At 34.5% G+C, this 24,767-nt stretch overlaps 3 protein-coding genes across 6 annotated transcripts; 2 read left to right on the top strand and 1 right to left on the bottom strand.

Moving 5' to 3' along the window:
* The first annotated feature begins 1,997 nt into the window (after positions 1-1,997).
* Positions 1,998-9,626, top strand: LOC128181759 (uncharacterized). 3 transcript variants are annotated; one of them, XM_052850275.1, is made up of 3 exons: positions 1,998-2,285; positions 2,993-3,310; positions 7,501-9,626. In XM_052850275.1, exons 2-3 carry the CDS (start codon positions 3,067-3,069, stop codon positions 8,244-8,246), a joined length of 990 nt encoding a protein of 329 aa, XP_052706235.1. In that variant the 5' UTR covers positions 1,998-2,285; positions 2,993-3,066; the 3' UTR covers positions 8,247-9,626. The 3 variants fall into 3 exon arrangements, with proteins under 3 accessions (XP_052706235.1, XP_052706236.1, XP_052706234.1); XM_052850276.1 differs by lacking the exon at positions 1,998-2,285 and adding an exon at positions 2,394-2,411; XM_052850274.1 differs by lacking the exon at positions 1,998-2,285 and adding an exon at positions 2,509-2,661.
* A 6,660-nt stretch (positions 9,627-16,286) lies between these two features.
* Positions 16,287-20,031, top strand: LOC128181308 (somatostatin receptor type 4-like). 2 transcript variants are annotated; one of them, XM_052849665.1, is made up of 3 exons: positions 16,287-16,539; positions 18,306-18,373; positions 18,473-20,031. In XM_052849665.1, the coding sequence occupies exons 1-3, from the start codon at positions 16,461-16,463 to the stop codon at positions 19,349-19,351; spliced, it is 1,026 nt and encodes a 341-aa protein (XP_052705625.1). In that variant the 5' UTR covers positions 16,287-16,460; the 3' UTR covers positions 19,352-20,031. The 2 variants fall into 2 exon arrangements, with proteins under 2 accessions (XP_052705625.1, XP_052705626.1); XM_052849666.1 differs by having other exon boundaries at positions 16,438-16,539; positions 18,209-18,373.
* Positions 19,647-24,753, bottom strand: LOC128181307 (ankyrin repeat domain-containing protein 53-like). The gene is made up of 5 exons (XM_052849663.1): positions 24,431-24,753; positions 23,138-23,337; positions 22,685-22,849; positions 22,154-22,322; positions 19,647-21,353 (listed from the first exon to the last, which is right to left on the bottom strand). Exons 1-5 carry the CDS (start codon positions 24,614-24,616, stop codon positions 20,463-20,465), a joined length of 1,611 nt encoding a protein of 536 aa, XP_052705623.1. The 5' UTR covers positions 24,617-24,753; the 3' UTR covers positions 19,647-20,462.
* Positions 24,754-24,767: the final 14 nt, after the last annotated feature.

The following is a 24,767-nucleotide window of genomic DNA, read 5'->3' as shown; positions in this document are numbered from 1 at the left end:
GCTTTTACTCGCGACTTTATTTCGCGATTTACTTCCGATAATCTGCTTTGCGGCGACTGATATTAGCGACAAAACATTATCTAGACCCGTACGCGTGTTGTTATAATAATTATACGACAAGGACTTGTTTGCGGTGAGAAATATTCGCAACGATGATGCTCTCGCGAACCTCGCGACAATTTCTCACACGCAAATAAAAGTCGGATTACAGTTTTGGATTTGTACACTGTAATCGGGTGGGGTTTTAAAGGGGGGATTTGTTCGATCGTTTGTTTGTTTTTGTTGGCAATTTATTAATTATGTATCTGTCTAATTGTTTCATAAGTAGGCTTGATGGTCATTCGACAAATTAACCGTCAGACCTTCTTAAAATTTTTAGATATTGAATTGTTCTGCCCTTAACTATAAAGTGAAGAAAAGTTTAGATATTTTATATTAGATAAAATATAGCCTTGGAGACTTGTGCCAGTTCTAAGAAGTCTTTTTCATGCAAACTTTAGCATTTTTTTCGACGGATGAGTATCCCAAGTAAAGATCGCCGATCAAACTCGGAATCCTTGTATGACCTCTACATATCAAATGTACACGTATCTTGAACTCCATTAATCAATATTTTGTGCATAGAATATTTTCACATCGTCTGTTTGTCGGAAATCAAGGTTGCACTGTTTGTTAGCGTGACCTTTAGTAGATAGCTCTCGTGTGAACCTTTAAATGCCTGCAGGGTCCGGTCCTGTCCACCACGCAAGGACGCTGTGCATGGACAGTCACGTACTCGAGCCAAGGACGATATATAATTTAAACGCTCTGTTCTACTTTTATTTTAAGATAAAATAGATAGTCCTAATATTGATATAACCACTTAATTAGGTAGTACTTCAATTGATTTCAATACTTATATTTTTCAGACAAATATATATAGCATCGTTTTTTAAAGAGAGGGGGAGTAAAGCCAACATTTTCATAACCCCCCCCCCCCCCCCCCCAAAAAAAAAAACCCACAAAAACAAAACAAAACACAAAAAAACCTTGCAAATCTTAAAAAATTCGAATTCGGGGGCGGAGGGGGGGGGGTCTTATCTTTAAATGATCATTTTAAGATCTATAATATATGTTGAGTTTCCATAGACCTATGAATATTTTACACATTCCCAAAAATGGGGGGGGGGGGGGCAGTTCGAGAAAATAGTTCTGTGAAAAAATGGGTCTAACTTTGGTTATCTCTGTGGCGCAATGGATGTAGCTCCGATTTACCGATCCTCAGGTTTAATTTTTTCTTGTGATTTTCATTTCGAAAACATGCTACGTCTTTAATGGTGAGTTTTCTTTTCAGCTTGCAATGTATTATTTCTTTAAAAAAACAACCAAACAAACAAACAAACAAATAAAAAAAAAATACACCAAAAAGTGTTATAAGCTCTTGTCGCAACCATGCAGGGACATCATAGTAACATTTGGGAAAAGTCATTCTAACCTCACCCCACCAACCCCAAACCCCCCAAAAAGGGCGATAATTTAAATATGAATACAGGGTATGTGACATGAATATTTACAATGTAGATACTGCATAAGGCCACGCCAAAATAATTTCTTGTTCGTCGGACCGAGCGCGCTCGTATTTCACTTAAACTACACACATAATATTATAATTAATTTTCTGCACCTAGGAAATTGTGCGCTTTTTCTGTTATATTTCCGATATGTTTTTCATATTTTAAATAGTTTTAATTTTTAAATCAGAAACAAGTAGAAGAAATATAACTGTCCGCTAAAATTTATTTCCGTACTGCCTAATAATTTTGACTACTGAAAATAATGATTTATTTTTTAATCCCTCCCCCGCTCGTACCCTTTTTCACTGAATGTCCGACGAACAAGAAATTATATTGGTGTGTCCTAAGGTAGTAATTAGTCGTTAATCGTAAAGGCATTGACCGATACGCTGTTTTAACATGCATGAGTTCAATTTCCTGTGCACCAACAAACTTGCTGTATTTAGCGCTACCATATGATTCATGATGACGCGCGTTTTCTCGTCGCGATGATGAAATATCTATAAAATTGGTCTCTCGTTAAAAAGTTAAATGAAACTTAGCTTATTTGTACATGACATGGATATTTGAAAGACATTGATGTCCAGTGGCTATCTGTAAACGCTGAAAAAAGGATTAATTGAACCCAGACTGCGCGATTTAGAGGTGAGGTGGTGAAGATTCGATAAACAGCAAAAGCCCACTGACTCGACCTTCAACTTGTTTTGTTAGAGAGGATTAGGCCTACACGGGGTAAGTATTTTGATCGTTTTGAGTTTTTAGTTTACTCAAAGTGGATACATGAAGCCTTTCTGAGACGATCAGGTGGTAGTCAAATGAGCATTATGAAGGGATGTCTATAGTGGCGATTTTTCGACGGTAATGATTCTTCTCGGTGTAATTTCTCATACCCCTTATTCAGCCCCAAAGAAAGACTAGATTTAACCGGTACAGTTGATCAGCTGTTGCATATTAAGCTTCGAAAAGTAATATGGATCTTTTACTACGACATAGTGTAGATCCTGACTTTTTTCTACAAATATTAAATATATAAAAGGCCGATAGTCAATTTCTTTTTGTTTTTCCACCGGCAGTATTTATTGATCGAATGGCGGTTGGAATATGATAGGTAAGTGCTTTATTATCAGTATAAATAGTTCCTCGACCGGAAAGGTCAGGTTTACGCTAGAGTCTGAAGTGAGAGGTTACAGTGATTTTCCCTAATTGAGCTTTGCGCAAGTTGAATTGGGTTTTTTTTCCTCCTATTTTTTCTTGAATAATTTGTGTATTTCACATAGGATCTGGGTCGGTAACACTTCATCTGTTCATGCCAATTTTTTTTTAGCTTATTCAGCACAGTTTTTGTTGACCACTATGGTTTATTAATGTGTGTCTAGTGTAAGTACATATTCCTTCAAATTACTGATATTATAATTTAATACATTACCATATTTTTGTAGGGATTGGAACTTATTTTTTACCAAAAAAGACAGACCTTTAAAAAAAAAAAGAAGCAAGCACAAGAACCCCCACAATGTCCAACCCTCTGTGTCTGGACCATGATGGTCACTTTATGGACAATTCCACGACCGATTTCCTGAAATTGTCGCAATCTCCTGCCACATCCATCACACAAACTCCACTTACTACAACTTCATCGGACCAAAAATCCAGTGAGTCGTCCAAACGGAACAAGTACCACTGGAACTTTTTTAATTTCTACAATTCTCCGAGCATTCCAGAGACAAATGAAGACGAAGACAGAACTAGTCCGAATGGTGAGTTAAACACTTCAATTACTTATCTTATTTTTGTTTTTTCATCATAGCATATTGTGCTTAGTTTATTGTGTTAATTGACATTCACAACAATATAAATGTAGTTCTATGAGTTTGAAGTCTCATTGTGTGTCTTTGCTTGACTTGAAGTTCATCAGGTACAGGTATTCAATATTCATGTAATATATGAATAGAATGCGATTATGTTCACCATTGGTTGTTGGTTTCATTTGTTTACTGAAAAACCTAAATGTACACCCATATATAAGTACTTTTGAAAAGTCATTCGGGGTAATGTTTATTGATGACTTACGGTAATCGAGGCAATTTATGAGCCTAAATATTCATGACTCTTGCAGTTTATTGCAGCATTTTTTCATACAGTCTTTGGTTTCTGATTGGATGTTTAATAATGAGCTCTCATGATGAATAAACATTTCATTTATCCCCCCCCCCCCCCTTTTCCATTTTCAAGCTCGCGCAGCTGTACACAATGTGGAAACAAGAATATAATTTCAATATTGAAATATTCCTTGTTCTGGGCATTTGATAGGATAATAAAGAATAATTTCATACCAAGAAAAGTACAGTTTGGAATCAACAGAAACCAAAAAAAAATTGCTCACCAAAAAACTACGCAAGTATCTCCACCTTGGATAAATGACTGAACTCATTTTTGGACAGTTTATACATAACTCAGAATTGGCTCTAAACATTTCAGTAATCAGAGAACTTGATTGATATCTCTATTACTTACATGTACATGTATGTGGCTTTTAATATCGTTACCATTATTAAGTTTCTCAGGATTTATACTTAATTACAACAGTTTGGAAGCTAGGGGAGGAGTTATCTTGATGCCATATTTACCAGTAATAAGTACTGCAGTATGTCATTGGTGATGAAATCACAAATTATTCAATTTATTATATTTTTGTTTACATATTTACTGTATCTGTCAGTGCAATAGGATGTCAGGTAGTAATTTAAATTTTCAGGAACCCTCTAGAAAAGCCCCTAATCTTATGACCTATTTCTAGATCACAAACAAATATAAAAAAACATTGCAATAAAGTCAGTTTTCAATTTTGAATCTTCCTGTATGATTTTCATTTCATTTCTCCTACATTATGTTAATTTGTGTGGAATTTGGCACACACAAAAAATATTCCATAGGTGCTGATAGTGCACATAGGAAGACTTTAAATCTATTTTTAGCTTGAATGTCACCTTGACATTGTCCCGCATCTATACTACTACGCAATATTGGATAACTCGCCTTTTCCTATTGAGCACTCACTGGGATGTTCATGTCATTTACCTGACCCTGACTAGGCTCAATAAAGTGGAAATTTGTAAACAAACACAATTACGTCTATCATTTGAGGGTTGTTTGTTATATAGGAATGGAAAACGTTGGCAGTAACGTTATATTACTGCAGTTGGAAGTCTGATCAGTAATAAAGAAGTTGGAAAAAATTTGATTCAAAATGGCTAATATCAAATGTTCACCATACAGTTGAAGGTAAAATTATGAAGATTGATTATTTTGATGAATTCAGCTTGATGAATTATTGCTGAATATATTTGAATACAATTTTCAACATTTTTAAATGGCTCGACGAATGTATTCAATATATCTCAATGTCTATTGATAATTGTTTTACTTAAAACAATAAAATGCTTGTTTTGGTGATTCATGCAGTGTATGAATGTGGGGACATTGCAGGAAAAATACATAACCTGCTATTTGAATTTTTTCTGCAATGAACGTTAACCTGCATGAATATTCAAAGAAAGCATTTTTATTGTTGATATTAACATCTTTCTTTGAAAAACTTAAAGAATTGATCATAGAGATGAAGTATAATTAGCTGAATTTTTATAAATTTTCATCAGTACATTAAATAAAAGAAATAGCCAGGTTGTCTGAAATGGGAATTTGAGTCTGACTTCATCATGATTATTTTGTGCAGTCTGTGATTTTTCTTAGGGCTATAGTGAGTTTCTACAAATCGATCAACAATCAGGTCCTTTCAGTTTCTACAGAGCTATGAATTTCAATTATGGGAAATCATACTTGTTGGATGTATAATATTGGAATGTGTTTGCTAATTTTGATTATATTTATATAATGATTCAAAAGAAGTTTCATATACTTAATTGACTTTACTAAAGTACTCTATCTCAGCTAAGACTCTGACAAGAGTGTCATAAACAAATTTCTGTATTTAATATATGCAGTATATATGTATATATTTAAATCCAATTATCTTATATTCTTTCAAATTCTCACGCGTAATAGTTGCTAAATCAGCCACTAGCAGATTTTATTACTGATGGTATCAATTCTAAGAGGACAAAATTGGCGAAATTTCTGTCATATTATAGAAAAAAATTATGATATAACAAGTCTGACCCCCCTCCCCCTTTCTTGTTACACTCCTTAGGATCTGACAGGTGTTGATAACAGGTCATCTTCACTCAACCTTTACTTCTGGCCAATCAGAAAAGGGCTTTCATTGCTTCAAATCTTTTAGATTTCTTCAAAAGGAGATTCATGCTTGTTTTCTATGTAACCTCTTGTACTGAAGATTTGCACCATTTGTAAAACAGATAAAAGCATGTCTGTTGGGATATATTTAGATAATGTATGCAAATAAAAAGGTCGTTTGAAGATGACTGACGAGTGTGAGGAGAAAAGGGTTGGTATAATCAGACTAATATATTTTTTAAAAATTTTATTGGCAATCAGTTAAAACACAGTTAATCAAACTTTATTGCATGAAAATATCTTTAGTTACGTTTATCAATATTTATTTGAACAGGAAATGTCCCCAAAAAGTTATGTCAGGGGAACCCAAAGGCGCTTCCCATCTTAATCATTTAATTATTATTATAAAAGAATGAAGGCCGGTGTACATGTAGGGAGGTGCATAGCGGATCCACTTCTCACCACTGCGACCCAAGTTGATCCCATGATCGGCAATGGTTGTTGTAGTGTACATGTAATGAGGCTTTATGTGAGAGGGTTTGGCGGTCACCCACTTGGATGTTTGGGTTCTCTGTGGGTCCAGCGACTTCCTCCAGAAGTCTTTGATCACCCTCTCATACCAAAAACTGTGCCAATGAGAGATATTAATGTTATAGTTGTAGAACTTGCTTATCAATCATGATCAATTATGATCATTGTTTAATACATATAGTTTAAGTGTATAAAATGACCTGCATTCCTGTACTATAAATGCAACAAGATTTGAAACACACCATTTGGTCTGTTTAATCCAATCATCGAACATTATGACTTCTTACCCCTTCTTTTCTTTCTAAATTAAAAAAAAAACAACCCCCAACCCTATCCCTTCACCTCCATCAGCAAGTTTCAAGTTTACAAAATTCTGGATACTATTTGGATATGAAGCTCTTGCTAGATATCAATGCAAAAAAAAAAAAATATAAATCAAATCAATGACGAAAAGCTAGGACAATAATTTAATTTTCAAAATAAGTTTCTGGAGATCTTTATTCTCAGGTGACAGTTATCTTGAGAATGCTGCCCATGGGCCTCTTATTTAATTAATAAGCATATTGTGTCAATTTTATGTTAACATTTTCTGACTCATACATTGAGACTAATTGCAGTTACAAGTAACATTTGCAATTGCCAGATATCTGTGTAAAAATGGCCAGTTCATACCAGTTCTTTGCACGTTTTGAATGGATGCCAAGATAATGGTCCTTAGGGAGTTTAAGATATAAATAAATCCATTGAAACACATAAAACCTAAACATTTTCTTTTGTTTTAATTTTGGCTAGGTTTTTAAACAAACTTTATCATAATTGAGTATTGATGGAAATTGATTTAGCATCTACTTCTACAGACATCAAATAATGAGAAAAATGATATTGGCAAATGTAATTTAATTGAATTTGGATGCATTATTTCACAGGTATACGCTGATGTTTGTAGAAAATCTATTGAATTAAAACTTACATTTTCTGCACAAAACTAACCCCTCCCCTCCTCCTCCCATAACAAAAACAAAAAACCAAAATGAAAAGGTTTCATTACTGCACATAGGTTAACACAGGAAACTGTCATAGAAAGATATAAAATGCAAATTTTTTCATCTGTAATTAGTACTAAGCACTTTTGTGATACACCTAAACCCTTTTCTTTCTGTTGTAGGTTCAGTCGTACCCCGTCCACCTACTCCTCCAGTGCTGAAAGTAGAAACGACCCCACAACCTCCATCATCAGGAGTCAAACCAAAAGTTAAACCAGGAAGCAGCCTCTCGGCAGAGGTAACCAGGCAGCAGTTGACTGGTGCTCAGTATTCAAACATCTCTCAGCTGATCAAGTCTGGTGAAGTGTCCAAATATTTCGAAACAAATCCAACACAAGATTTCACACTAAGAAAATCCAATTCGTTTTCTGATCTTGATCTGTGCCAAGAGCCTTTCCGTGAAAGGAGAAATTCTTCCTCTTCGTCTACATCCCTTCCACCCACCCCGGGTGGCTCTCCAAAACAGCTGCGTAAATCTTCGTCTGTTTCCACTCTACAAGTTTTAGAGAAAGCTTCAGAGAAGATGAGGGAGGAAAGGACTTTTCAGCTATCTGATGACAATGCTGCTGCTCTTACAGCACATGTGAAAGACCAGAAAAAGGAAGCGAATCCTACATTTCAGAATACTAACGATGACAATGCTTTAATCAGGCGCTCTAGTCGTGAGATGGTGTCTGAAGACAGTCAGAAACGTGGTGTTCTGAAAGAAGCTACCAAATATATGGAAGCTAATGTGGGACATTCAAACAGAAATACGAACTCCCATGACAGTGAATCTTTATTTCAGAAAATACAAAAGTGGGGTACTTCCACCACGATGAAGATGACAAACAAAGATGTCAATGCATGGGCACCAGGAGGATTTTGATCACGTGTCGGACCCATTTATTTTTTGAAATTTATTATTTTTTCCTGTTTATGTAATTTATTTTTATTGACTTCATTTTGAATTGGTAATTTTTGTTGTGTCTTTTTTTGCATTTTTAGGCATATAATTTTAAAACAAAAGTTAGTTTCTCTGGCACTTCCTCAATGTAAGTCTTATGCTCCCACTCTGATACCGCTAACACATTTATTGGGGGGGGGGGGGGGGATAAAGTTAAATTCAATAACTCCCCTTCTCAACAAAAGTTCTGTGACAACTAGCAAAAGAGAGATAACTCTTAAAAAATCAAGGGCCCGAGAAACTTATTTTTTTTTTGTGTCTGAACATATAAATTTTTGTTCAAAAATGAAGAATATGTGGGTATCTATGCATGTTACAGTTTTATGAAAAGAATTTTGAGAGAGGGAATAAACTTGGATTAAAAGCTTCAAATTTTCAAAGAAAAGAAAAGAGTATGAACTCAATTAGAAACAACCTCTGATGTTATGGCTATTCAACTTGAAATTTTACTGCAACCATCTTTGTACTTTACCATTTCTGAAACATGGTAATCATTTTTTAAAAGATGTATTATTAGGAGAGGGATATTATATCAGTAATCCTAATTGAATGCATTTCCCTTTCCAATTATGACTATGCATTTGTATATATATGTAAGAAAAATGGAGCTTTTTAATTTGTCAGCATTTTAAAAGAGCAACGAGGGTGAAACTACATATATTCAATGTGACAGTATGAAAAATAATTGAAGATACACATTATGAATACATGTACATGCATTTTTATAGTGCCAAAATCTGATACAACAAATTCATTTGTCGTGGAAACATTTCATGTTTTTTTTTTTTAGTTTGTGTCAGATATAATTTTTGCTACTGTACAGTATTTTCTTTACATATGTTGTAAATGTTGGGTTCTGGTAACATATAATGTGTATTAAGTTAACCTGTAAAGGTGCGTGATAAGATAATAAACAGGTGTGGAAGGTAAAGACAGATTAGATTTCTAATGACCTACATATTCTGCTCTAATTTTACAAGCCAAAGATTCATGAATCTCAATATATAGAATGACTTGTTAAGGCAGCTTACAGTAGCTGCCTAGAAGTGGTATTACATTGTAACAGATTACATACATACATGTAATTACATTTTCCTCAGGAGAAAAATAGTCTTTGTTAAGTCCATTTCAATGTATAGAGTCTGTTTTTGGATGTTTCTGAACTGGAGACAGAAAGATGATACATGTATCAAGATTTATTTTTTTCCCTTCATAGACATCTGTACATTGTGTTTAAATTTTTAAAAAATATAAATAAATATATTCACATGTACATATTTGAATAAATCATAAAGAAGTGTAGCAATTTGTTATGTTTTATCAAGTAGAACAAGTGAACCTACCCTTACTTCCTTAGACAGGCTACCTGTAGTATAAGTTTAATCATTTGGAAAGTATAGTTGTTGAGAAAAGCGTTTATAGATCGCAATATTCGTCCGATAAAGAATCGTGTACCAGTAAATGGAATGATCCGAAACCAGTGTTTAATAATCCAACGTTTGGAAATTTTCTTGGATCAGCTAATGTTTTGATAAAAAATTACAATAAACAATTCGAGTTGAACCAATGATGGTGTAAAGTCGTTGCATTTGTATGTTGGTATTACTTTGATTAAATTCGTACTTCCATTTATTCACTTTCAATTACAAGGAAAGGTGGGTAGAACAGACCCTGCAAGAAGTCTCCCCCGTATGTTTTGCATTTTAACGTTATAAAAGCATACCAAGTTTACTAGATAAGTCACCAACACATGGGCCTTATACACAGTCAATATGCTCTAGGTTCTCTGCAATTCGTTGGGCAATGAACTGTTGTGGCCTTGTATTATACTTGTATAATAACTAGAGTGGGTCTCTAACCTTGTAGCTGGTAGGTGTGAAAAAAGTGGTGTTTCTATACTAGTATTTTGCTTGGATATGGATTGAAATTCTGTGATTAAAATGCTTTAACCATTAACTTGTTACTGTTTTTCCCATGTACGTAGCATGTGGGGGAGGTCACTGCCCCCCCCCCCCCCCCCCCCCTCAAAAAAAATGACAAACGGGAAAAAGTACTACGCCAAAACGCTTTAATCCGAGGTGAGGGGTATCTACTACATCCTTCTCCGGAGCATATCTTCTTTAGAGCATATACGGTATATATATATTTATTTATTCACCAATCAAGGGCCCTCAGGGGGCATATACATAAAAAAAAAAAAATAATAATAATATCATGATTAAAACAAATAATGAATGAAATAACAGCTCACAATGTCCAGGTTCATATTACAGGCAACAATATGCAAAATGATTCATTAGTACAATGAAATATATGTATGGGATTTACACATCAGTGAATACAACAGCTATACAGAAACAAAGTGGCCTGAAAACAGAGAGTACCAAGGGACGGTGCCTGCACTGTCAATTAGACTGGTCTACTTGTACTCAAAGTGTTCAAGCCAGCCTGAGTATGCTTATACAAAAGGCATTGCCTTAATTTGTATTTCCTATTCAAATATTGGTTTTTTATTTTTCAATCATATGATAAACTATTTCAAATTTGTATGTGCATTTGTATCTTGACATATTGGTGTTTAACATAAATATATAGAAGACACTATATTGAATGAATGGAAACATACATAATTATACATACTTATATACATATATACTATTTAATTGTTCATGTCTGTCATAGTTCTTTAAATCATCCAGCTCTTTCCCTCTTGTATATGTTTATTGAATGTTTTATGTTCATTGGATGTTGTATGTCAACAGTCTTCATGTTGCCCCTTGAGGGCCCTTAATTGGTTAATAAAGAAATTGAAAATGAAATTGAAATTGAAATTGCTTATATGCTTATACATAACATAACACCCCCCCCCCTTAAAGTAAATACATTGCATATTATATCTGTATATATAACTATAACCATTATATTCCACCTTTAAGAATCATTTCACTGAGTTGTACAAGTACTTGTAAATCTTCAGTTGTCATAACAGGCACGTAGCATCGTTTTTGAAAGTGGGGGGGGGGGGGGGCAGACTCATCCAAAAAATCTTGACAAGCTAAAAAAAAAAGAAAAAAAAAATTTAAAGTTTACGGGGGGGGGGCGTAGTATATAACTTCAATTTCCCTTCTCATTTCCTTATTTTCATATCAATTTTTTTCATACTCCCAAAAAAGTGGGGGGGGGGGGCAACTCCATGATTTTTTTTTATATGTAAATTTTTAAAAATTTGTTGCTGCGAGAAAAAGGGGGGGGGCAGGCCCCCCTGCCCCCCACACCCCCCCCCCCCCCCCCGATGCTACGTGCCTGCATAAGCCAGTGTAATTTTATGCAAATAAAAGAAAGAGAAATACTCTCTCTCTCGTTCACAATGATGCAAGGTATGTGTAGTTCTAGCTTCGCTCGCCACAACGGTAGCACCGTAAAACACAATATTGTCCAGAATTAACAAACAAATGAAGGTCAAGAAAAAGCTGATAATTGGGAAGAGGAAATGTTAATGAAATTAAAATTATTATATTTGGAAAGGATAACTCATGTGTTTGAATCTAATATCTGTAGAAGACAAGAGTTATCTTTCGTATTGTTTGATTTCATACTGTATTCTGAAAGTGTGTTCATATGCAAGATTTAGAGCTTTTCATTCTCTATGCGCGGATCGAAAGAGGGACGGCGCCCCCATTTCAATCTTATGAAATTCAGATAGTTAAAATACCAAAATTAGGCCTCGGAACTCGAAATTAATCCCTCCCCCCGGAAAACAATGTTACCCCCCCCCCCCTCTGAAAATTTCTGGGTCCGGTCCTGCACACGAACTCTGTATTAGTTTAATCAACTGATTAATTTACATATTCATAATTAAATAACGAATCTTACCAAAACTAATCTGCTTTCTGCTTTGTCTTGTTCCGAAATTGCTAAATAGGGATTGAATCTATAGCCCCCCTCCCCTTCCTCACGGCTTGAATATGTTCCTTGCTTGGCGAAAAGTTTTATTTTAGTTTAGAAATTTCATTTTGTTAAAGGGTCATGGTAAAATTTGGTGTAATGTAGAAACCACATAGTATGTTTTAGTACTTTTAACCCACCAAGGAGGCTACATGGATACTCAACAAATTACTAGAGTCCATTAGATTCAACATTAAATTGAATTAGATATGATTTTAAGCCATAGACAGTTATATTACTTAGTAATGAAAAATCAAAATTTCGCGGGTGATGTATTTTTTGCAATGCTCATCTACATTCATAACTGCATGAAACATCACAGAAAACATAAGATTTTATTGTTTTAAATTAGAGTTGTAACCTTATTGACATCTATTGGAGAAAGATTTATCTATTTGCATTACATCATTTACTTATATGATAAACACCTTGATATAACACATAGTATAGTGGCACATATTTGTTGTACATAAATGATTGCAATATATTTGGTTAAAAACAGAATTCTGTTATTTTAAAGTTTATGCTGTCTATGAATGCTGTATGCCACTTCCCTGTGTCTCTAACACAGACCACATGGGAGTGTACCAGATTCCATGCTCATTGGGTGAATGTCCTGGAACTCCAGTATTTTCGATGGCGGATCCAAATGATCAAAGGCCAAATTTACAAGCTATAGATTACTTTACTAGTAATTAAATGACTATGCCGTAATTGGTGGAAATATTCTATGTATTAAACCTCAAATAACCTGATAGCTGTGTGCTTTACCAATGCACTGAAGGTAGACAAAGCCCATTAATTGATTTCAAGGCCATAAGGTCGAATTTAAGGTAAAGGGTCATTCTCGACCTAGATAATAGTAAATACTGGGTGTTGCACACTTACAGTGCACTTATCTCCAGATCCAACATGTGCTTGTCTGCTCAGTATTTTGTGTAAAAGTCTACTCTTTTATTTGATAAATGCAACATTGGAGAGAACAAAATGCTTTTCAACAATTTTCAACAATTTTTATAAGATTTAAAATCATACATTATAACAGTCAGACAAAGGGAACTAGAGTCATATGGGGTTTTTTTTCTCATAATAAAAAAACATGCCGACCTAATTATACATTCATTGTATTACCGGTATTAGGTAGGAGGTATATTATTTCATGATGAGAAATTTATACTTATACAACCTCATGTGCCTGTGTAATAAGATTCTGATATTTTTATTTTTTCTTATAAAGACATAGTTATTTAATAAAGACATTTCTGTCCAAAATGATGGAGTATTACTCAGATTAACTAGCAATCACTGAATACATTACTGTATTGGATCTTACGCCACTTGATTCTATATTAGGATTATATAGTACAATTTATCTTCGTTACGAAAAGTTTCGAGACTCTTGAAGACATCATAATTAGTCGACATGTGTAACATTACAACGGTCAGAATTGATGTGTTGGAAATGGGGCTGCTATAAGTTGTTTACTTTCCAAGAGAGCAAATCCGGAACCTGGGGTGAGAGCCTGGGGCAAGAGCGGAGCCGACTGGCATCAAAGACTCGCACCTGTCGCTGTGAGAACAGAGTGTTTACCTGATGGACAGTTTGATGATGGATGAAATGATGGAATAATTTTACTATGCCACTTAATTAATCAATCTTCGATTTTAGGTTAGGTCTGAAGCTCCCGGTCTGAAAAATTCGGATGGACTCCCAGGTCCTCCATCCGAATTTGTTCAGACCGGGAGCTACAGACCTGCAGCTAAAGCGTTACATCTGTATTTTCCCTGTATGGATCCTATGAACTATTTTTACAAAGAGATAAAAAGTAAAATATTACAATCGTTATATCGAGTTACATACACTGTTACCAGTACTACATGTATATGGTACGATCTAGTGTAAACTATGGACGGTGCGGTATGCTTCTTGCACGATCCGTACGATACTTTTTTAAACAATGTGATAACATTGATGCATGCTTATAATGTGAACAGTTTGCATGCTTAACTAATGCTTTACTAATGGTGTTGGTGTAGTCTACCACACTAAGAACTCAAAGTTGTTGTTTTAAAGTAAATGAAAATTAAATTTAAAAAATCAGCATTTTATTATGTACAGTGGCGCCACGATATAGTAAACATAGTCTATAATGCCAATGTCAAATCATAGAAAGAGGAAAGGTATCAAGTGGAGGGACTACTTTCTCTCCTTTCACTTTCAAAAAATAAGCTTAAATACGTATAACAACACGGTATTTGTAATATGATACAGTGAAACTCAGTTATATCGAAGTCCCAGGGACCAGTGGAATTACTTAGCTATATCCGTAATTCGTATAAAGAATTCGTAATAATTATCATATCGAATTTGCAGTATACTAGTACATGTTTTCTTTCATATGACTGCCATTTGTGCTTATTGTGGCATAAATCAAAATCCATTCTTTAGAAACCTAAAACAATTAGGTCGTTAACTGAGGGATTAATGTGAAAACAAAAGCATTCAAACAATTGTTTCAATTTTTTAAATTATAACAAACTTCGTTGTAAAAGATTTTAATTATGCTATTTTTCACCTCTACAGGAATTTTTCCATATCTCTATTAATTCGTCGTAACTGAATTCGTTATAACCGTAAAAGTTTGCAAATATTTGTTAAGAATTTTGCCGGAGAATCCACAATACTCCGTAATATTTGAGAATTCGCTATATTCGTGTACGTACTAAACAAGTTTTACTGTATCTAGTAAATCTAGGAAAACAATATGTGTTTTATATTTAAATCATTCATAATTTCACATTCAATTATTTCGGAAATAACCTGTGAAAAACTAAGTTTAATGTTAACATCTAGAATATTTTCAAGTCACTCTGTATTTGGTAATTGTTTGCTGTTAGTTGATAAAGAATTTGTTTAGGGATTTACATGGATTCGCATTTGAGAGAGAGAGAGAGAGAGAGAGAGAGAGAGAGAGAGAGAGAGAGAGAGAGAGAGAGAGAGAGAGAGAGAGAGTAACATAATTAAACAAACTGTCAACTATTTTCAGAGTTATCATGCATTTAATAGATATTCTAATTCGCATTTGTGTGAATCGTAGAGATTATTCAGCCTGCAATACTAATATACCGATTTTTGTCCATGGAATCTCGGGGTCAGCTATTTGCCGATCTCTTGTGCCAGTTTATATCGTACAGGTAATCAAATGGTAATTGCAAATAAATGAACTAACTCAAATATTGGTATTGGAAACTCAAAACTGTGTCACAGAATATGTTTATAGTAGTACCCGTGAAATACATATTGTGTGAGCTTTATTGAAAACAATTGACTAACTATTGACCGAACCAATCTGGCCAATTAAGGCAAAACCTGGACAGGCGATGGACAGCTTTTACATGCAGCAATATTTCAATTACTCGTCAAAATGTTCATACTTTTAAACAGGTATTACATCAATAAATGAATGAATTAGTACAGTACGGTATCAAATCTCAATACATTTTACTGGGGTTTGTTTTGATTTTTTCGTTTAAATTTTACCTTACTTTAATTACAATTTCCCAAACCCCTGAGGTGACCAACATACTGACACACTGTAAATGATATGACGTACAATTTTTATGCCCTAAAAAAAGTATTGATTATTGTTTTGGAATTTGATTTTGAGGGGAAACACCTATATTTTTCAAGTGTTGATATTCGTTCTTTTTTCATGAAAAATACTTCACTTGTCCTACAAAATATTATTTTCTGACAAGAAAAAAGAAGGATTATCTTTGCAAACACTAAAAAAAACCCAGACATACACATGTAAAAGTAAACATTCTCAGTGCCTATGCACGTTTGAACTCAATATACAATTATATTATTATATCTAAATACTTAGTGAAGTCATATGCCAATATATTTCTATTTTTATTAGCTCAAATGACAAAGCCTTCGGACAATATTTATACGACAGTTCGCGGTCTAAAATCAATATAGATTATTTGACGAAATGTGATTAGTATCCACTCGTAAAGCGCGTAGTTCCGATTCCCTCGCCATGACGAGAGGAACAGTCGTAGAAATAACATGGAGAGCTAAACCTTGTTAAATCTATAATACTAGTATATGTAGATGATTTCTTCAGCTAAAAGGGGAAAAAGAGAATTTTGTGAAAATTGACGCAAGTGAAAAACAGTGCAATCATGGGTTATTCGATAATGGACCCAAACACCAATGAATCTGTCTTTACATTCTTTTCGGAGTTCAATCAAACATGGCCGGGTGAGTAGTTTTTATTAGTTTTTTAAAGGATTTTTAAAATTCCATATTCTGGTTTTTTAAGTTACAGTTTTATAAACATTGAAATCATTTTGTTCATTGCAAATTGTAAATATATATATAGGAATTCTTTAAAGTTATTTAATCTTGAGCAATATTTACCTTTCTTATGCATAAATAAATCAACAAAATAAACCTTATTATCACCAGTACTTAAGGTCATCAATGTTTTACTATTTGTGGTTATACAAAGTCGATATGTTTGTTATTTATTATGTTTTTCATTATTTTTAATGATATATTTTATATCTTTATCTTCATAGATAAAATAATATGATAAATATTAAATGCACATATCTTGCAACTGTTAAATTATGAAAAATGTATTTCACATGGTTCTATGATAGCCTATAAACTAGTATAGCTATCGTAATTCCACATGTAATTTCATGTACAAATATCTTAATCAGTTTATTGTCGAATGACAGACTGCTAGCATATTACAAATGAGTCAAAATTAGCACCATATTACCCCAATATCATCTGCCGACTCACAACTTCAAGTTTTATGAGGTTCCATAAAAATCTTGACCAATCAACGGGTATTTGACATGATGCCTGATCTATAGCATATAGCACTAGCAAACAACGATCGAGTGTTAAATCACCGCGAGGATATAAAATTAATATACCATTTTGAAATTGTCCAAGATGAATCAGATTCATAAGTATGTTGTATTGTTCTCAGAACAAAATCAAATTAAATACACAAATAACGATTAACAGTGTATACACGCACTTTGTATGTTTATCATATGGACAGTGGATTCTTTGATGTTTTTGCTTGATATGAGAAAAGAAAGCTCGAAGGAGAACCGCACATAGATTATACAGACTCGATATTTTTCATGCTCCGGGGCTGGGAGAGAGAGAGAGAGAGAGAGAGAGAGAGAGAGAGAGAGAGGTTGCTGGCTTTATTTTCTATACCATATTCCATCATTCGGTGTTTTGTTTAATGTTCGTGAGCAAGTTTTGCTTATCTGTTCATTTTCACCTTACGAAAACCACGAATCGGGTTTATATATACTAAGTCTAATAGGATTTGTTTCAGCAACTCGCAGACTAGATCTACAAAGGAGAAAAGATTGCACACCACGATTTTGTCAGATATATATAATGGAGCTTCGGTTATCACAACATGCATTCTTTGTGTCTTACAATATACACCAAGAACACCCCCCCCCCCTTCAAGCAAAGATAACAATTAAATTTATTAAAAAAAAGAAGACACAACAAAAACTACCCTGTTTTGGTAACCGGTGGGCTTTGGCAAAACACATTGAAAATATATTTTATACTATCATACAAGACTATGTGAACTTCAAAAATGCTATGATATTAATATAAAGAATAACTATATTTTACAAAAAGTGCGGTGTTACGCAAGTTACACGTGGTTACAATCAATTTATTAACTTCACAAACACCCAAAACTGTCCTTTATCGAATAGAATGGATGTTGACCACTGACGTTTAGATTACTATAGTACTTGTATATCAAAACTATTTTATAACGTTGGGATTCATATCGAAATGCTTTGAAATGGAAATTTTAGATCTGTTGACGGTATGTCTGTTGCAAAAGACGCAAATTTGATCAACATTCTTTTAGACAGGACCAAAGGAAACATACTAGTAACAAATACTAGTATACCATGCAACAATGTGATCCGCCAAATCCTTCAACTTTCTATTATTATTTTGTTCAGGTCAGTCGGGAATAGAAGTGACAATCCTCATCATCATTCTCATCATGGCAATAGCAGGGAACACAATGGTAATATTATTAGTACACGTACATTTGTATTATATTATTAACTACGAAATCATATGGTCTCACGAGAAAGCTACATCGAACACGTTCTTATTCCCGCAGGTTGTGATGGCGGTCTTTAGAAACAAGAAGATGAGAAGGCCAACCAATTACTTCATTGTGAATCTCGCCGTGGCCGATTTGCTGTTCGCAGCTTGGATCCCATTCATTTTCATAACTCGCATAACTCAACATTGGGTGTTTGGTCACGCAATCTGTAAACTTGTGACGTACGTCCAGTTCGTGAGTGGAACCAGCTCCATACTAACTATGATGATGATCAGCATAGAGCGCCATAACTATGTCTGTGCTCGCCCCGACAAGAGAATCACGCTAAATATTTCCGTATTCCTTATCCTTGTCATCTGGATCTTCTCTCTGGCTTTTCCAATACCCGTGGCCATCGCTCAGACGGAGACTTCTCTCGCGTTCAGCAACATTACATTTACATTTTGTGGTTTGTCGTGGCCCGAGTCTTTTCACGTAAATGTTTATCTAGGTAGCATGGTGTGTTTATTTTTCGTTTTACCGCTAATCATCATATCGTACAACTACGTCAAAATTTTCAGAGTCATGAGATCATCGTCCACCCGTACCAAGAGTGTTCGCGCGGATAAACGCGCCGAAAAACAAGAGCGACTCACCAAAATGTTCGTAGCTATTGTGTGCATATTCGTTTTAATGTGGTTACCGTTTTTTATCGTTAGTTTTTTGGCAGTGTACCTCAAACAAATAACCTCGACCCAATTCACGGTCACCATCATCCTAGCTTCAGCGAATACCAGCCAGAATCCGGTTATATACGGGTTCTTTAACACAAAATTTCAGCGGGAATTTCGAAGTATGTGCAACTGTTGTCTGAAACATTACGACTCCTCCACGACTTACAAAATAGACAGAGATGATGGCACACTCAATGGAACATTCACAAGTTCCAAGTAATCCTCATTCATGTTGTTATAGCTCATTGTCTAAGCCTTTGCAATGTATACAAGTTTAATGATATATTTAACCCTATTTAATTCTGGCGCGAGTTCAATAAGCATGTGCATCAAAAGTTTGGACAAGCAACAATTACATGTAAATGATTGGAGATATTCGGGAACCAATGTAATGAATACTACATGTAGTATATCAAAACACCTGTGGATGAGATGGAATGTGTACTACTTACGTAATACTGTATCAACATTGCCAACCTTAATGTAATGTAAATGTAAAGAATTTGAACAAATAAAGCAGTTTATGATTTATTACAATTGCACTTATGAAAGAGAAAAATGAAGCGTTTATATTCACGACATTGATTTATACATTAACATCATACACATGTAGAAAGATTTCAGCAGTTAACATATATATATATACATACAAATTAAAAAATAGATGTACATTCATCATGTATTTATAAAGCTTATTTACTTGTTTAGACTTGTACCTAATTTTACAAGTCTGTGTATACACTGCTACAAATGAATGCAGGATCATGTACTTCAAATCACATGCAGATTTCTTGTATAAATAAAATTATGACTAAAAAGAAAAAATACTCTCCATAAAATAGTTTTGTAAAAAAGACATATTTTATAAAAAAAAATATTGTACATGTATAATCATTTCAATTTTTTCTTCAGATTTTATATAAATAAATCAAAAAAATATATTTGTGGTAACTTGTACACACCAGCAATAATGCATGACACAGCTCAAGCCTGTGTCTGTTGGCTTTGACAATGATACACTTAAGATCAGCAGTACAAAGATTTAAGGCACCACAACAAACAAATAACATTTAAAAATACATATGATGATAAGCAGTAACTTCTGAATATTCTTCAACAAACAAGGCTACATGTGTATAATACATGTACACTGCAGTAACAAGAATAAAAAATAAACCCTATAAATTTTTTCTATTTAAACATGGAAGGGACGGAAAAGAAAAGAAAACATTTATTCAGCAGCAACACAGTCATATTCAGATATAACCAAGGCCAGCAGAGATCAGAAGTTCATCAGGTCATCAAGCTGGAAATGAAAATTAAGTCGGAATTCAATTAAAGGTGGCGATGTCTCCGTAATTAATGTCATACTCTTCTCCTCGTATATTGGGGAACATGGTGGGATTTTTCATATTTTTGATGGTATTTATCACTTTGTCCCTGGGATATCTGGAACTGAGCCAATTTGAGGTGACGGACTTTGGGGACAAAACGTCAATAGTGCTGGCTCTCTGTAGACTGTTCTGATATACAAACGACGATAAGTCGTCACACAGATGCAAAGAGACCTCGCTCTTTCCCTTCACAGAATCCCCGTATTTCTTCTTCATTGTGACATCAAACATGTGGATGGGTTTAAACAGGACTGGTCGTTGTTCCGCTGTTGGATCCTTAGACAGCCCTTGCTTGATGACATCTTTTGGTAAATTTGGCTGGCGTATATCTTTTTTCAACTTCTTACTTCTCAAATCCCCGTCAGTGTTTTCCCTACTGGCAAACTTTCCGTCGAAATACTTGTGGGCAGATTTGGTCCTTGGCATCATGGTGAACTCATCCCTTGGATATTCGTCTGTGAGATTGGTTATATACTCCGGTTTTGGGGGATGAAGTGCCAGCCTCCAGGGTTCAGGGTTAACATAAACAGGGGCAGATGATTTCTCCCTGGATGATGTAACCTGGTTTTCTTTATCACCATCCTCATTTCCTTGTTCTTCCGAACCATCAGCTGGCCTTCTTCCACTTTGTGGAGAGGGAGTTCTGTCATCTCGAAAAGCCACGTGAATATTGCTCCTATCTGGAATGCTTTTTTTACCACTGGGGGGTGGGGCTTTGCTGTTAGGCTTCATTAATGAATCAACTGGTTTTCCTTTCTTAGGCTGATCAGATTTTGACAAATCTTCCTTATTTTCTTCAGTTGGCGATTTCCCATTCAGACCCTTTTTCTGTAAACCATAAAATAGAGAATTATTTTCAAATATACATTTTATGATTTTCAGGTTAATTGAAACAAAGAAAGCAAAGGCAGGCGGGTAACTTGCCCCTACTTATGATTGTTAGAAGAAAAGAATGAATGTTTTACAAGTTAAAATCATATCTATATCTGCATCTAAAAGAAAAGTATATATGTTCAATACTAAACAAATAAAATTCTACCGATTGTTCGTTTCAACATCATTTGCAATTTGTGAAAAAAATCAGAGCTATTCTTAAGAAAGTTTATCATATGAAGCTCTAAATGATGCTGTAGAAGGATTTTGTAGTTTTACCATTCCCAATGCAAGCATCTAGACTATAAAAGGGTAGGGGCACCATATGACCAATATCTATAATACCTATGTTACATATAACTTAATACATAACCAATATAATACCAATGTTACCTTGTAAATTACCCATACCATTAAAATTGTGAACAGGTCCTGCCAAGTGTGAAATTCGTAATATACATTAATCTGTTGGTATATATTTCTAAATAGTATGTAGAGTAATAGATATCCATGCTTAATGAATTCATTAGAAATATATAATGGAGAGATGGTTTAAGATTTAATAAAAAAAACTGTTGAAGGCAATAATCCTGATCTCTGTTTTTCCCAAATAACTAATATAATTTTTCAAAAATATTGTTTGACAGCATGCCAACATTCTTTTTAAAAGTTCTGACACAAACCTTACACACAATATTATGAGTGAGGATGGAAGGTGTTAAATTTCACCTGTGACAGGTGCTCTGTATAATTACCTGTATCCACTCCTGATATGCCTTCTCGCCGTAGTACTCCTGGGCCGCCTTGAACTCGTCCTGTTCTTCCATCTCCTTCAGCACCTGCTGCATCTTCAGCTTACGTAACTGTCCCAACTCCTTGGCCACGTTGTTCTTGTCTTGGTGCCACAGTTCTGCAGCCAGTATTCTACAATGTGACATGGAAATACATATGGGTAGATTAATAAATATTTGTTTATGTGTACTGCTATATTTTGAGGTAAAATTCAAACAGTAGAAGAGTAAACATACATGACAGATAAAATGCATGCACAATATTGGGCTACTGAATTTGATGTAACTTAATTATCACAGGTATTGACCAAGTAGTATTAACTAGTCTCTCATCTCTGTAGGGGTGTATTTTTGAGGGAAAAGAAAATTGTGATAAAAAAAATAATCTAGTTTAAAAAGAAGTGACCATGCATCTAAAAATGGCAAACAAAATCTAATTCATAACAGCCTTGCATTAAGATGGCATTTTAGTTTATCTTTACTGGTTCTTCTTACCTGGCACACTTCTTGTGTCCCCACAGTTTCGCCAAATCTAGAGGGGTGTGGCCTCTTATGTCCTGTCCGTCTATTTTTGCCCCGATCTCGATCAAAAGTTTGAGACATTGCACGTGTCCCTCTGAGGCCGCTTGATGGACTGGTGTTATACCGTCATTGTTAGGTCTAAAGTTCAAAGATATACATGCTTTAACAAATTAACCCCATAATCATATGAAATTAGAAAAAATTGATTGAATATAATACTTTTATATAAATTTATCAATACATTGAAAGTTGATTGAAATTAGAATATATATAAATACATCAATAAAAAGATGAATAGAAAGCTTATGGTTTATCAATGTGTGAACTGATTTTAACTAAAATCTGTCAGTAAGAAGAGGAAATTAAATAGGAGTGTCTCAATAATTTCCAAACAGCTAGCCCTCATAGAACAGGATTAATTCTTACATGGATGGGTCTGCGTGCTTGTTGAGGAGGTACTGCAGACACTGCAGGGCCCGCTTGCCCGTCTGGTTACTGATACACAGGTGTATGGCTCTCCACCCCGTGGTACTGGACAGATTAATATTCACCTTATACTTCTCTATCAGCAGCTTCAGGCAGTCCAGTCTGCCATGGATGGCTGCCAGGTGAATCGCTGACAAACCCTGTAAAAACATTCCAAATGCGCCCATATACAACATGTTCAGCAATTCATTTGTACCATGTTATATTTTAGTATGTATTGGATTTTACAATTTTTTTTTATTTTTTAAATAATGTGTTTGGCTTTTACAAAAACAGAGTTGTCAAATCAATGACAGTCTTCTTATACTATTGACAACTGGTCTAACTTATTGCTCTTAAGCTTTCTCTTTCCCTCATTACTCTGTGTCTGTATCCCATATCTGCTTTTTTCTCTCACTCTCCCCTTTCCCTCTTTCTTTCTCTCCCAATACCTTGGTTTAACGAAACTCATGCTTTGCTGACAGACTTTTTTTTAAAATTCTGAATCACATCTGAGTGGAAGTTCATAATATATATACAGAACATAGTATATTAGATTACTATCATGATGAATGATACTTGCAGATAATTAAACACTTGATTATTAGTTGCTAACTGTTTGCTGTTCAGTGTTCAGGCCTCCATGTGGCAAACAATAATCATTTAAATGTTGCATGAAATGTTTTGTCGCAATAGTGATAAACAAAGGGTACACACAAAGAATTTTTAAATAACCAAAGGTTAGCATTTATAAAAGCTTAGAGATGATAAGATAACACTTCTCAATGAACCATTAAATGCCTACATTATTAAAAGAAGATCAATATTTAATACCAATATAAAGATTATTTTGAAATTTTAAGATACTTACATGCATTTCAATGTATTATTGGTTTCAAAAGCGATGAAAACACTTAAGTTTTGAAATATACATTATCATCAATTGATAGTTTTAGCATGATATATAATTTGGTTGATTATCTAATGTCGATTCTCTCAAGTTAATATACTGTATTTGTTTTGCATTTTTGTTGTCAACTAGTCTATATGACATCGTGTGTTAATTAACCATACATTTTCGCAAAAGTTACAATTGTCCTAAATTAGAAAAGAACCGGATAGGATAAAAAAGGATAGGAATCGCGGTAACCAACCAATTAAATCACGACTACATATGTAAAAGACAGAGGAAATTCGTGTAGTAAACATCCAAGGAATCGTACCTTTTTAACCTCCCTGTAAGGATATACTTACGTTTTTATCGAAATTTATTTTTCCTTTTTGTTCCCTTAGACTCTGTCTTAGCCATTCTACATCTCCTATGGCGGCTGCCATAAACTCATCATCCGCTATTCGTTTGTCGTTCGCCATGCGAGTTCGTCGTTTTCTCAGAGGACGCGGTGACTCCGTACCGACTTGACCTTTATCTCCGCTTGACATCTTTAAAAAATATTAACTTTCCGACTCATAAATACGAATAAATTACATATTTCATGGCTACTGGTAACTTTTTTAGAAGTTAGATCTTATCGGACAAAATTCACTTTCTATCGGCGGCCATATTTGTTTACAGCAGGTGCCCTGAGTGACG

Source organism: Crassostrea angulata, chromosome 4 (assembly GCF_025612915.1).
Source record: "Crassostrea angulata isolate pt1a10 chromosome 4, ASM2561291v2, whole genome shotgun sequence".
Taxonomy (NCBI): Eukaryota; Metazoa; Mollusca; class Bivalvia; order Ostreida; family Ostreidae; genus Magallana; species Magallana angulata.
This window is presented reverse-complemented; position numbering and strand designations above follow the sequence as displayed.